General features: G+C 47.5%; 1 protein-coding gene across 1 annotated transcript in view; it reads left to right on the top strand.

The window, feature by feature from the left end:
- Sf3b3 (splicing factor 3b subunit 3) overlaps positions 1-14129 on the top strand; it is a 94316-nt gene that overhangs the window by 4348 nt on the left and 75839 nt on the right. The window contains exons 4-6 of the mRNA XM_065433508.1: positions 350-616; positions 4838-4979; positions 5339-5451. Of these exons, the coding sequence (XP_065289580.1) occupies positions 350-616; positions 4838-4979; positions 5339-5451 (522 nt within the window). The remainder of the gene's footprint in view (positions 1-349; positions 617-4837; positions 4980-5338; positions 5452-14129) is intronic.

Here is a 14129-nt window from a genome sequence, read left to right as displayed (position 1 = left end):
CTAAATCTAATTAAACTAGATTTTCCATTTCATCCCTATTGAAATGTAGTTACCAGTGCCAGGAATCAAACCTGAAACCTCTTGCTCGGCAGCATATCATAGCCATTGCGCTGCCACAGTTTGTAACATTAGACCTTTATTGCTACACGTTTTACCTGGATTCTACTATTGTGCTTTTAGATAAATATGGTGACCTTGTTTGCAGAACAAAGATTTTCACTTGTGCTTCGCATAGCTTGCAGTTAATTGGAGCAAATTTTGTAAATTCAAGCTTATCTGTTCAGGCATGTAAAATGTCTTCATTGCTCCAAAAGTATTTACTCCTTTGAGACAACACTGAATTCTCTAGGTACATCAAGAGACATTTGGGAAGAGTGGCTGTCGACGCATTGTGCCTGGCCAACATCTTGCCATGGACCCCAAGGGTAGAGCTCTTATGGTGGCAGCTGTTGAAAAGCAGAAGCTCGTGTACATCTTGAACCGAGATGCAGCTGCACGGTTGACCATTTCCTCGCCGCTGGAAGCACACAAATCCAGCACTCTTGTGTATCATTGTGTTGGTGTTGATGTTGGATTTGAGAATCCAGTGTTTGCCTGCCTTGAAATGGACTACGAGGTTAGTTCTCTTTTTGTTTCGGCAGTTATATCATTCACTTTGTTCACGGTACAAGTAGGTTGTTGGGCCAGTAGGTGATGTGGCATGACTGAATAGCTGAAGAGAACACATGTCACCTTGTGTCTTGCACTGTTTAACCATGTCTTCCTAGTGTAAGCTGAGACACTGACAACAAATTTTAAGGTCTTCATTTTTTTCTAATGCAACTAAAAGCTTACTGTTCACGGTGCCCAATCGTGTAGCTGTTGCATAGAAATTGTTGGAAATGGTTTTTAACTAATCGTATCTCTTTGGGGCATTTTCATGTTTAGGTAGACTAATGCTGGAAGCACTGATAAGTGCACAAGTGGGTGCATGCTAGCAATTTTAAATTAAATGGATAAATTTATCAGGGCAGTTGTCACTGTGGCTCGCACTGTCTCAACTCTTAAGTCCCAACCACATGGAACAAGTTGCTGACTGATTTTTGGCATCAGAGCTGGCTGGTGTCAAAAATGTTCCGACACTGAGGTGATACCTAATTCTGCCCATGCCAGGTCACAGTGCTGACTCCTGAATGGACTAGCAAATCACGAAAGCCAGCTGATGCCGCCACCGAAAATTTATCGGAATCTTGTTTCTTGTTGGGCTTTTAAAGGGCCCCTCACCAGGTCTGGCCATTTGGAGCCAACAAGCGCTGTGTATACAATGTGCGCTAACGATTGTGTCTGCTAAGTATTACATCGCTATACGCCGTGGAAAGAGCTGAAATTTGAAACCGAATGCCATTTGCCCTTCTCGCGGGCGCCGCACTCGCAGCTGTAGACTCGGCACATATCGCACAAGTGCACCAACGTGCACCCGGCCACAAAAGTTTACAGAACACAGGACTTCAGAAACTGTTAAATTCCCGAGCAGCCTGTAGCAGTAGCCAGTAAAACTGTACATGACAATCTTAGCTTATTCTAGTCAAGGCCCTAAATCTAAATATCAGGCTGCATTGTGAGGTTGCAAAGATACATGTATTAATCTTTTTCTCAGATTTCATGGCCCATAATATCTTGTGGCCAGCTGTACATGGCAGTGCGGTGACGTCGCTCCATGGAGGAAGAAAAAAAAATTAGGAGAGAGCATTGTGGCAACAAGATTGAAGCCAAACCTGTCGGCCCAACACATGATCGCACATTAAAGTGCACGGTTGATTTTAGTGTTCCCGCTGTGGAAGCGGAGCTATGGCAGGGCAGCTGAACAAGCACGCACCGAATAAAAAATTACCAACCCTTCCTCTACTGGAAAATGGGGGTAAGCGAAGCTTGTCCTGCGTGCACATGACCTTCGTTACGGTTAAGTAACCCACAGGTAACAAAGCCGGATTGCTTCGGCCTCCCGCTCCCTCTGCTCGGGATCTTCTTGTCGAATTGCCTGGGCTTGGGTGGCTCTAATGGCTGGATCGGCGTGCGATGGCGAGCCCTTTCACGGGTGAGTTCTCACCATTGCTTGTTGAAGGCTGCCTGTTCCTTGGGGAAACACACAACACGTGGCAGTCCAATCTGTTTTCTGAGACTGAACTGAATGAAAATGAAGCCAGCGGCTGTGCACGCAGATCCCCTTTTTGCCCTTTCCCTCCCCGGCGGTAGCGAAACAGCTCTGATTGGTTGCGTGTGCCTATGCAACTGGAATCCTTGTTAATGGCTCGCATTCAGGCGCCGGCGCAGCTGTCAACTCGTGAAACCGCCTTTTCCCGCAGCTGCTCTGCTCTGGGAGCAACTGTTTTTTGTTTTGCGTGACCACGATAACGCCACTTGTGAGCCAATACCAGCTTCACTTAAAAACTATTGGCATAGCTCCTGGGAACCGAATGCCTTAGCAAATCTCGATTCTTGCTCCATGATATCGATGTAAGAGGACACATGTTGGGCCACCACTGAGGAAAAGGCAGGCGTCACGGTGTGTTCGCTTGCTAAGGCTGGCTGCATGACGTAATGCTCTCTTCTAACTTCTTCCTTCTTCCATGCGTAGCGTATAGTGGCAAGTGATTTCGAAAATTTTTCAAGGCAAGATCTGTTATTTCTGTAATCTGGTGCTTCAGACTAATTAAAGTTTAGAGAAATAATTAAACGTACAAACCAAATTTCTGCGTATTTTTGTTTTACTTCGCACTGCAGTAAGAGAGATCTACTTACGTGTTTTCTGCTTGTTCCCACATCGTGCAGTCGCGCATGCAGGCACCAAAGCTATGTAATTTTCTACCGTGTTCCAGCGCGTGATCATGCTCTGTGGTTCGCTTGTGTCTGCAGTATACATGTAGCACTGACTTATAACCGCTAGTCAGGCGTTCTCATGCATAGCACGCAAAATCGTGCCCTGCGACAAATGTGACAAACGCAACAGCTCGCGTGCAACGCCGTCAGCTGAAGTGCGCCGTGCAGCAAAAAATCAAGGTGGAGGGGGGGGGGGAAGACGGGGCTCGTGACATGACAGGTGTTACGCGATCCTCAAGCTCAAGTATGGGAGAATGCAGGCAGGAATTTCACTTGCAATGGCTAGACAGGGCAAGTGGAGAAAGTGTTTCTCTTGGCAGGGGCGCTCGCCTCCTGAAATTATGGGTTTGTGGCACTGAAATATTTCTATCTCTGCTATTAATGAACCAATTGGAAAATTCTTGCGGCAGAACACTCCCTAGAGGGCGTGTAACAAGTTCCAGCGTGTAACTGAAATTTGCTCTGTGGCCTGGTGAGGGGCCCTTTAAGTTACTTCTGTACCAAAGTGTGCAAGTTTTTCTCTCTCTCTCTCTCTCATTTTTTTTTCTTTTTTGTCAACCAGCTTCTTATGCCGCGGTCATTTTAACATGCTAGCCAAGTCTTTGCATGGAAGAAAAACTTTTCTGTCTGACTGCAGTTGGTGTGCTTGTCAAAACCATATATGTGTTTTAGACTTGAGAGGATTGTCACTTTTGGAAAACATCTCGTCACTCAACACACTGGAGGTATTGTAACTCTCGGGGAGACTCGGAAATGGCACACATACTAAAGTACCTACGTGCTCTGCAATACAGTCGGTGTCACCCCTGTTCCGCTGGTCCACTTGGTTAGTAAAAGGATGACACCTTTTCTCAACATAAACTTTCATCTGTTTACACAATAAAATCGGCACAGTTTCTAATAAAACGAAGATTTTTTAAAATGGACCCCAATGTACTTAATAGCAGCAGTAGTGTATTCCACCTTTTGATCACGTGAGGGCCAAGAAGGGTTATTACCAAGGTTTCACAGCAGAATGTTGCTGTTTCTAGTTTCATGAAATATCAGCACAGTGCTGATATTTGTTGAACTAGTAACATCATGTTTGATTCTGTTTATAAAAAGCACAATCTTTACACTTATGTCATAATCCCGTAACACTTTGGTCATTTTGTGGTCCCTTGCATGATGTAGGGACGCTGTAGAGAAGCACTATATCTTCAACGTTGCCAGAGATAATGTTAGTGAAAGGAGCAGGTTTTTCACTGCTAGTAGCCTTGCTTGAAAGCGGTGGTGGCGCATAGATGCAGGGGCTTTAGCCTTGCTGAAAGCAGTCTGTGATGATATACCAGCACAGGCCACCTACTGCACACATAGTTTTCCTAGTAAAGCTTCCTTTACCTTGAGTCTGGTCTTTGCCTCCACTGTGCTTGGCTAAATGACAAGAGACTGCTTGGTGTATAACGTCATGTCACCTGCTGTATTCCAAAAAGTCGCCAACAGTCATTGAAACCAGGAAAAGTATGAAACAGATGTTTGATGTGCAGAGGAGGCTTAATTTATGGCATCACATGTGAGTTGAGAAAATAGAGGAGGCTTCCACTTTCTTTTGCTGACCTTCATTATGAATAGAAACACATTGTTTGCAGTCAATTTATTCTTAAATTTGTTTATCTCTTAGCGTTGTCTATAAGTATTTCACTCTACAGGTCTACTGAATTCTTAGGATCACCTGTTGTGTATTTAAATGTTACAACAGGCAATAAATGCACATGGATTTTGTTCCTACTTTCTACATTCGGAAAAGCCAAAGCATGCTCACTGCTTTCACTGTGCCTGGATTGCAGCATTGTCGGATGATGCAATGCTTTTTTCTCGATTTCAATGTCATGCTGTAATTAATAGAGTGCAATGCTTTTATCATGGAAATGTTTCCTCCAATATAGCTTTTTCAGCAGTAGTGTGGTGTGTTGTCACTTTGCTATGCTCAAACTTTATGCAGGAAGCAGATTCTGACCCAACTGGTGAAGCAGCTAATAACACTCATCAGACATTAACATTCTATGAGCTGGACTTGGGCTTGAACCATGTTGTTCGTAAATACAGTGAGCCTTTAGAAGAACATGGGAACTTCCTCATAGCAGGTGATTTTTGTTTTCTACTCTTTCATTTACACTTATTCTTCACTTGGAGCACACTTCATTTTCTTTTTTGTCCATTTCTAGCTCATGGTGCACACTAAATTCTGTGGAAACCCGTGTCCCTAATTCTATACTGATCTAGCCTTATAAATGTGGGCTCTACGGATAATTACAAATAATGAAGCATGCATTGTATGACAGTAAAATCAGGCTTTCGAACCTGTAAGGTGGTTGGTATGATGCCATTATTGTTCGGCACAGTATGCAGAACATAATAGAGAAGATGAGATGCTGTCCAGATGCCTTGCCAACCAACCCAAAGCATTACTGCTCTATTTTTTTCTTCTATTTTTTGTGTGCAGTTCCTGGAGGCAGTGATGGGCCCAGTGGTGTACTGATCTGTTCCGAGAACTACATCACATACAAGAACTTTGGAGATCAACCTGATATTCGTTGCCCGATCCCCAGGAGAAGGGTATGTTATCACATTTGTTTCACATCATCCTTCAGTGTGACTATTCTGCAGTCAGGAAATACAGTAGGCACCATTTAAGATGAACTTGAAAGGACCATGAAAATTTGTTTGCCTTATCAGAAAAATAATTGGAAAAATTACTAGGTGCATCCAAATATCTTGCTTGAAAATGGTAAATGAAGTAGACTTACAATGGGGGGAATATGACATAAAAAGCATTTATTTAGCTGGACTTAGACTATACTGTCTTCAAGTGATACTCTTGCTTGGTTTGATCCAGTCCATGATGGATGCTCAAATCGGCGAGCAGCCACAAACGATGTCATCGCACCTAATGACCTTAAAAATCCTTCTGTGCAATTGTGCTGCTGGAAAATGTTCACTAGGGAGTTCAAGCAGGCACCTGCCGCTTCACAAGTCATCAGCGCAGGCTCCAAGCTAGCATGAGCACGAAAAAGTGCGCTGAGCACACGGCAAAGCAACGCAACCTAGGAGAAAGCTTAAGGGGCGTTGAGCAAAGTAGCAAAGGAGAAACAAGGCAAAGCATCACGGAGGGGGAAGGTAGGCAAAGGTGCTCTGGGTTGACCTCCTTTGGCAGTTGCTACAGGTTTTGTTTGCCGTAGGGACATATCGGGTTTGTCTTGTGATAAAATAGTCCTCGCACGCTGTACGCTATATGTACAAGTGAAAGCTTGCGGCAGTTAGCCAACGATGGCGGCTCGATCACGCATGCATAAAGGAGGAAAGGGGGGTGGGGAAGCATGCCGCCTTCTGTCGTGTGCATTGCACCGTGGAGGTACTTAAGTCGTACTTCGGTCGTGTGGGCTTTATCTTGAAAGTGATTTGCTTTGGGAGCACAATCTAGGTGGGCCGATGGCTTGTAGCTTTGCGTGCACTGTGTTCTCATACCTCAGTTTGCATTGACGCGATAGACGGCGCGAAGGTCACTTCGCTCACTGCTGCTGCCGCAATTCCTCACACCAGCATTTTGACAACGAGCATCCGCGTTCATCAAATGCATACCTGCGAACTCTTCCAAATTTTTCGTAAAATGTACGTACGGATTTCGAGCAGTCTTACGATTTTATTAATCTTGCTGGAAATTTCGCGGAAAACATCTTATTTGCGAAAAAAAAAAGACTCGAAAAGTGGTAACACCCTGGTACCTTGCGCCGCCACGAGAGGGCAGTACGTATGCATGGTATCATCTTCAGCAGCTGGAAGGTTGTAATGACTTCTGTCGTCTACTAGGGAGGTCACGAATCCATATCCAAAGCTTGATAGCACCTGTGCAAAGCTGCTGCCATGCTGTGGCCTTTGTTCGCGAGGGCGCGCAGGTTTGGACTTCAGTCAGCTTCAGTCACTGCAGTGTTGGCCTCACCTTTTGTGTGGCTAGCTGCCGAGTCGGACACAGTGCGACTAGGGGCCTGCAGCGGCTTCGCAGTGCAATGGCGGGCTCGAAGCCCCGACAGTATCGTAAAAACCCGTGTATACAGTCAAACCCCGTTACAACGAACACCACATTAACGAACATTTCAGATTAACGAACTTTTATGAAATCCCGTGCCGACTGCTTATAGTTTCAATGTAAAAATATTTCACTACTACGAACTTCAGAATAACGAACATTTCAGAATAACGATCGTTATTTAATTTCCGTGTGATCTTAACAACACCTCAGTACTACGAACTCATATCCCGAAATGCGAGGATTCTTAAATTTCCGTGTATCCGTCACGGCAGTCGGAGCTCTAAGCTAGCTGACGACGCAGCGCGAAGAGCGGGCCGCCTTGCAACTTGCTTCCCGCAAAAACCTGAGATGGCGCGGAAGGAGAAAGATGCGGGCGGAGTCTTTTTTTTTTTCCTTCTCCGTTGTGGAGGCAACACGCACCAGGTTTTGTGAGTGGAGAGGCGGGGAGCATGGGTGCGTAAAACCTGAGACGGTGCGGCAGAAGAAAAAAAAAAGTAGTAATGAACGCTGAAGTGGGCTTTTTTTTTTCCTGTTGCGGAGGTGACGACGCATCACGTTTTTCTTGCTTGTTTTCTCAGTTGTTCGCGTGCTGCCACCCGTATCAGGCCTGTCCATCTTGTTTTTCTTCTGGTTATATTATTGTGTTAGAAGTGCGTGCCGGCGTTCGCGTTGCCATGAGCTCAACAACTCTAAGCACGGCGAAGAAGCGAAAGCTGTTTTCTTTGAGCGAGAGAGTAGAGATTTTTCGCGAGATAGAAGACGGGAAGAAACAAACCGTCGTGGCTAAAGAACGTGGAGTGGCGCGGTCGACGATCGCCACGATTCTCAAAGATAAGGAGAAAATCTTTAAGCACCAGCAAGAATCTTGCTGCACGTTACGGCAGCACCCGAAGACCGCGACGAATCCGTGTCGGCCACAGATGCGTTGGACTGCTTGCGAAAACTCCGCATATTTATAGCCAAAAGCGGCACAGCGGCCGAAGGCGTGCATAAGAATGCGGACGATCTGGAATCGTTCGTGCTGCAGAGTCTGTGCTGCACCCGTCAGACGACGATCACGGACTATTTCAAATAAATGTGCCTTGTCTGACGTGTGCATTGTGTGAGAAACGAGTTCAAGGAGGTACCGTTTCAAAGGTAGGACGCTTGCGTTACTGAAATGCTATTGTTATGGCTAATTTTTGGGCTTTCACTATAACGACCTTTCAGAATAACGAACATTTTCCCGCGGTCCCCTGAAGTTCGTTGTACCGAGATTTCACTGTAATACGAAGCCACATATAGTACCTGGTGAAACTTTTGGGACGTGAAAGGGGGAAAAAAGTTTTATCCATATATACAGTCGACTCCCGTTAATACGAAGTTCACGGGGACCGCAAAAAAACTTCGAATTAAACGACATTCCAATTAAGCACAAAACACAAAAAACAGCACTTTATTTGTGGCGAAATCGAGTATTTTCTCTAAGAAAAATAGTCGATCATCTTGCTTTGCTTCTTCTTGCCGAATCGCGCTGCTGAAAGTAAGTTCTGCAGGCTGTAGATGTGGCGGAACGCTTCTTCCGTGTTACCTTCAGCGGCAAAGAAGCGCTCCGCGAGAGCAAGGCCTGCAGCTACATCGGCAGCCTTAGGTTGCGGCTCGCCTTCAACGTCATCATCGCTTTCCTGGGTCGCTTCCTTGGGCAGAATAATCTCTACAATTTCGCTATCTGTCGGTGCACCGCACGTTTTGACCGCCTTGTCTACGGCGACGTAATCTTCAAAATCAGTGCCGTCAAGCTCGCTTGTTGACGCTTCCTCCGCTGAAATTTCAGAGGCATCCTCCGAAGAAGCTGCCACAAAACCGCAAGCCCTGAAGCAGTTTGCGATTGTTTGTTGCTTCACACGATCCCATGCTCGCGCCAACATGTGGATGGCACTAAGCAGGCTCACCTCGTACTTTGTGGAGCTATCCATACACAAAATCATGCGCTCGAGGAGGTGCCGCCTGTACAGGACTTTAACATTCTTGATGATGCCTTGGTCCATTGGCTGCAAAACAGCCGTTGTGTTTGCAGGCAAAAATGCGAGGCGTATCGCACTCAAGGCTGGCACATTCACGTGAGCACTGCAGTGATCGACAAGGAACAACACCTTGTGGTTCGAAGCAGCAAACTTGCGGTCCAATTTGCTTATCCAGCTCTTGAAGATTACGGCCGTCATCCACGCTTTTTTGTTCGCCTCATAGTCCACAGGCAGCATCTTCACGCCTTTAAAACATCTCAGCTTCGCGGATTTCCCGATCACAAGTAACCGACATCGTTCCCTGCCATTCATGTTTGCCGCGATCAGCACCGACACTCTCTCCTTGCTGCGTTTGCCTCCAGCACAGTCGTCGTCCTTGAATGTCAGGGTCTTCTCTGGTAGAAGCCGATAGAAGAGTGCAGTCTCATCGGCATTGAAGATGTCTTCCGGTCTGTATTCGGCGAGATATTCACGCAGCTTTCCGTCCTTCCACGTGGCGCATGTTTCCTGGTTAACGGACACCTTTTCACCACACACGCTCTTGAAAACCAGGTCATGGCGATCTTTAAAGCGCGTCAGCCATCCATCTGATGAAACGAAGTCATCGATCCCCAACATTGCTGCAAGCGTTCGGGCTTTCATCGCAACGATGTCTCCGCTGAGAGGAAGTTTGTTGCTCCTGGCCTCCCTAATCCAAACCAGCAGAGCCTTCTCCAACTCTGGGTAAGCGCCGGTACGCATTCGCTTCCGAGAAGTCTTGAACTTGTTGTTCTCAAATGCATCCATTGTTGTGCGCTTTTTCTTGATGTACAGTAAAACCTCGTTAAACCGTACCCGCTTAAACAGTAGTTTCGGTTTAAAAGTAGTAAAGTCAATTCTCCGACTCAGCGGCCATTGAACATAATGTTTTTTGTATCCGCATTAACCGTACCAGCTTATTGCGTACGCATCGGTTAAAACGTAGCGTTTCCACTTTTCGTCGCGCACACATGGCGGTGCATCGTCTCCATCGGGCGGCCCGGCAGAACAACAAGCCTCAGAGATCGGTACAACGGCCTCCAAGCGCCCTGTGCGTTTGCATGTGAAGCCGCATCAACATCAGCATCATTTCGACGCCGCATGGACGCCACGCCAGAGAGCGTTGTGGCGTCGTGCAAGCGAGGACTCGCGTCATGTCAAAGCTAGGATAAAAAAGACGCCGGGTGCTCAGCATAGAAGAAAAATTAGACATCGTCCGTGCTACCGAACGTGACACGAAGAAGTCGGCGCTGGCCTGCGACATGGATCTGCTGTTGACTACAGTGTGTGGCATTTGGAATGCGAAGTTGCTCGGCAGCGCTGCTGCGACCGCGAAGAGATGTCGGCTACGAGGTTCGACTTTTCACCATCGTTGCCGAAGTGTCAACTAGCGACAGTGATGAGGACGACACGGAAAGCGACAGCACGGGCTATTCAGGCCCGACAGTGGCAGAAGCTGCGCGTTACGTCAGCCTCGTGAATGCGATCGTCGCAAGAACAGGGGCGCGATAACGTAACTATTCCAAACGAAAAGTTTTCCGAACTCCGGCACCCGGCAATGAAAAAGGCGCCACGGGACTTATGCAGCACTACTGCGCGCGTGCACGGAGAATACGTAATGCCAACAAGGAATCTGTCGTGCCGTGCGAGTGTTTGCCGAGAAGAGGGGGGCTGGCTGAGAAGCTGGCACGCAGCTTCAGTAAGTTTGAGGCCGCTGTCGTCGTGCTAGGCCGCCGCGACATCAAACGAAAATAACACTTACGTCCCGCGAAGTGAATAAATACTGCATGTTTTTTCCCCTTTCATCGCACTCTCTCTGAGTTCCGTTATCGACAGGTAAGTGGGCGATCTCATGCTATTTCGCTTAAACAGTACTACCGTTTAGTACGTACTTTTTCCGAGCTCCGGCCGACTACGGTTTAACGAGGTTTCACTGTAGTTTGAGAGCGTGTTCGGCTTGATCCCGTACTTCCGCGCTATGTCTTGTTTGGCGGCACCTCCCTTCTCAACTTCCTTCAAAACCTCGGCTTTCGTTGCCAGGTCGAGCGTGCGATAAGAGCCACGGTTTGCCATGGCTATAAACTGCGTGACTAGGTTCAGTCAATTCCGAATCACCCGTGGAACAACCTAGCCTACGAGCTTCCCGCACAAAGGCGCTCGACCAACACACGCCTCGACATACGCTGCGCACGCTGCAAGACTAATCTCGCACAATCTCGCCACTGCCAGTATGCAGCGCTGTGTGCACCTATGGCACCTGCGTGGCCTCCGGCGGGAGGCGAAGCGGCTCCCGCCGGAGTCGATCACGGAGGCCACGGCAGCCGTAACAATGAATAATCTCGCCGCTCCAAGAAGGATGGTGTTGCGGGCGGCTGCGGTGGCGATGACACCAACGCGGAGCACGGAACTGTTGCAACACTTGGAAAATTGCACATTCTACCAAAGAATGACGGTCACCTCGAGGATCCCGGCTGGAAATTAACTTCCAATTAAACAATATTACTGGATGAGGACTTCGAATTATCGAGCGATTTCTTCTATAGGATTACACGCAAAACTGACGGGACCAGCACTTCACTTCTAATTAACCGAAAATTCCAATTAAGCGGCTTCGAATTATCGGGAGTCGACTGTAATATGTGTTAGGAAAACATTTATTTAAATTGCACTCCGCAGTTCAATCGCTGTCTTCCTAAGCTGCGCTCTCTTCGGGCAGCTCCTTGTCGGACACATCTTTCCAGAGGTACTCATCCTCTGTGCCATCGAGCGCGGTCGAGATGCCGCACTTCTTGAATGCGCGATGCACAAAATCCTCTAGTATGCTGGCCCACACATCCACAATCCACTTGCATAGCGTGGCAGGCGAAGCTCGCTTCAGTCGCCCGGTCGGCGTCGCTGCAGGCTCACCTGAGTGCATCCAATCTGCGTAACGCCGTTTGACCGCCTCCTTGAATGCCTTGTTCACGCAAACATCTAAAGGCTGCAGCTGAGACGTCATCCCACCCGGGATAACGACGAGTACAGTGCTGGATTCGCGCAACAGCCTTTTCACTGAGTCGGCCGAATGGCAACGAAATGCGTCCAGCATAAGAATGGACGGGAACGACAACAGTGTGCCGGGCCGCTTACACCAGACGGACTTTATCCAGTCGAGCACAAGAAAGGCTGGATGAACCTTTCTCATGGCATCTCACGACCACATTTTTTGGCAGCTCCTCACCTTTAGGCACTGTCTTGCGCTTGAATACGACATAGGGCAGGAGCTTGCGTCCGTCTGCCGTGCACGACAACATGACGGTAACTCGCTTTTTCTCGTTGCCAGCGGACCATACATAAACTTGTTTAGAGCCCTTTTCGTGCACAGTGCGGTGCGATGGCACGTCCAGATAAACCGGCGTTTGGTCAGCATTGCCGATTTGCCCTAGCTGGAAGTTCTGGGACTTGCGCTGTGAAATAATGTGTTGCTGGAAAGCCACAAGCAGCTCTTCGAACGATTCGGGCAGGTTTTACGAAATCGAAGTTCGGCGGCGTAAGGAAAATTCAGCACGGCACATGTAGCGATAAATCCAGTGCTTGCTCGCTTTGAAGGCGGAGCTCGATAGCCCTTTTTCTCTTGCAAGCTCCTTAGCTTTTGCCTGCATGAGCTCCATGCTCACAGCTAGATGCACGGCTCGCTGTTGGCGTACGAACTCCATCAGGGCGAGTTTGATTTCCGGGAATGTCCCACTCTTCGGGCCACGAAAGCTTCTTCGCGTTCCACTGCACGCGAAAAGGGCTTCCTTCTGTCGATGCCATCCGCGAATGCTTCCCTCATTGACGCCTAACTGCCTCCCGGCCGCACTGTTTTCGATGTCCTGCACGGCTAAAATAACCTTTCTCTTGAAAGCAGCCGAATACTGTTTTCGTGGTTTGGACATCATGGTCCTTCAATGCGGAATAAAAAAGATGAACTTCGCAAAGCGTGGTTTGCACGTGTGCTGCCAAGGTGTGCACTGAACAATAAAGAAACGATGCTGTAGTCGTGCAGCAATAACGAAACCAAGCTGCAGCCATGCAGCAATAAGGAAGCCAAGTAGTAGACACAGCAATAACGAAGTCAAGCCATAGCCATGCAGCAATGACAAAACCAAAACTTCTAGCCCAAATTTCTGACTGAAATTTTCGTTCAGATCTGCATACAGTACGAGGCGAAAATTTGGGACGCTAATATTATGAAAAACACCTCGTATTATACACTGGTTTTTATTATACTTCCAAGTGTTTTTGAAATCATACACTGCAGAATTTCCGTGCCTCGTGCTGTCGAAGAAAGGGGAGTTCAGATTCTGCACCACGTGTGCCTGTGATGTGAACATCTCGCATGGTGGCAAGTCTGACATCAACATCCACATCGCTTCGAAAAAGAATCGGGGATATGTGCGAGCCATGGACAGCCAGCCAAGCCTAGCAAGTTTTGTACACAGCGACAACGACCTCATTTCTGATTCGTGCAGAATGCCTCTTGACGGTGTTTTTAGTTGAACATAACATCCCGCTGGGTGTCAGCGATCATGCTGGACCGCTTTTCCGGAAGATGTTCCCCAAGTGCGAAGAAGCGAAATGCTACGCCTATGGACTAACAAAGACGACATCAGTTGTTCGGGAAATGGCCGCCAATGCAGAGACTCCTTTGCTAGATGCCCTAAAACAGCAAGTATTTTCGGTCGCTGTGGATGGCAGTAACAATAGTGATACGCAGCTTTACCCTATTGTTGCAACATATTTCTTTAAAGAAATCAGTGGAGTCGAAAGCTGCCTTCTTTGCCTCGGGACAATTCATGGGGAAGCGACGGGTCACAAAATTGTAAATCTGGTTCTGGATGAGATGAAGTCTCGGATTTTGCCTGTTGGAAACCTGTTGCCTATGTGTTTGGACAATGCCATGATTGGCAAGAAAAACAGTGTTTCTACTGTGTTGAGAGAGGCTCAACCAGGTTTTGTACTTGGCCGCCCAAAAAAGGAGCTTCATGTCTTCCTGTAAAGGTTGATGAGGCATTGGTTGACATCTTTTTTTACCGAGAGAAAAGCTCAAAATGGAAAGGTTCCAAAAATGCATGACACCGAGGTCAGAAAGATGTTGAAGCATTTGCCGACTCGTTGGCTGTCATTGAGGAAGGGTGTGAAGAGGCTGCTTGACCAGTGGAAAC

Source organism: Dermacentor albipictus, chromosome 1 (genome assembly GCF_038994185.2).
Source record: "Dermacentor albipictus isolate Rhodes 1998 colony chromosome 1, USDA_Dalb.pri_finalv2, whole genome shotgun sequence".
NCBI classification, from domain to species: Eukaryota; Metazoa; Arthropoda; class Arachnida; order Ixodida; family Ixodidae; genus Dermacentor; species Dermacentor albipictus.
The sequence above is the reverse complement of the archived record's forward strand: the minus strand, read 5'-3'. Positions and strand labels throughout refer to the sequence as shown.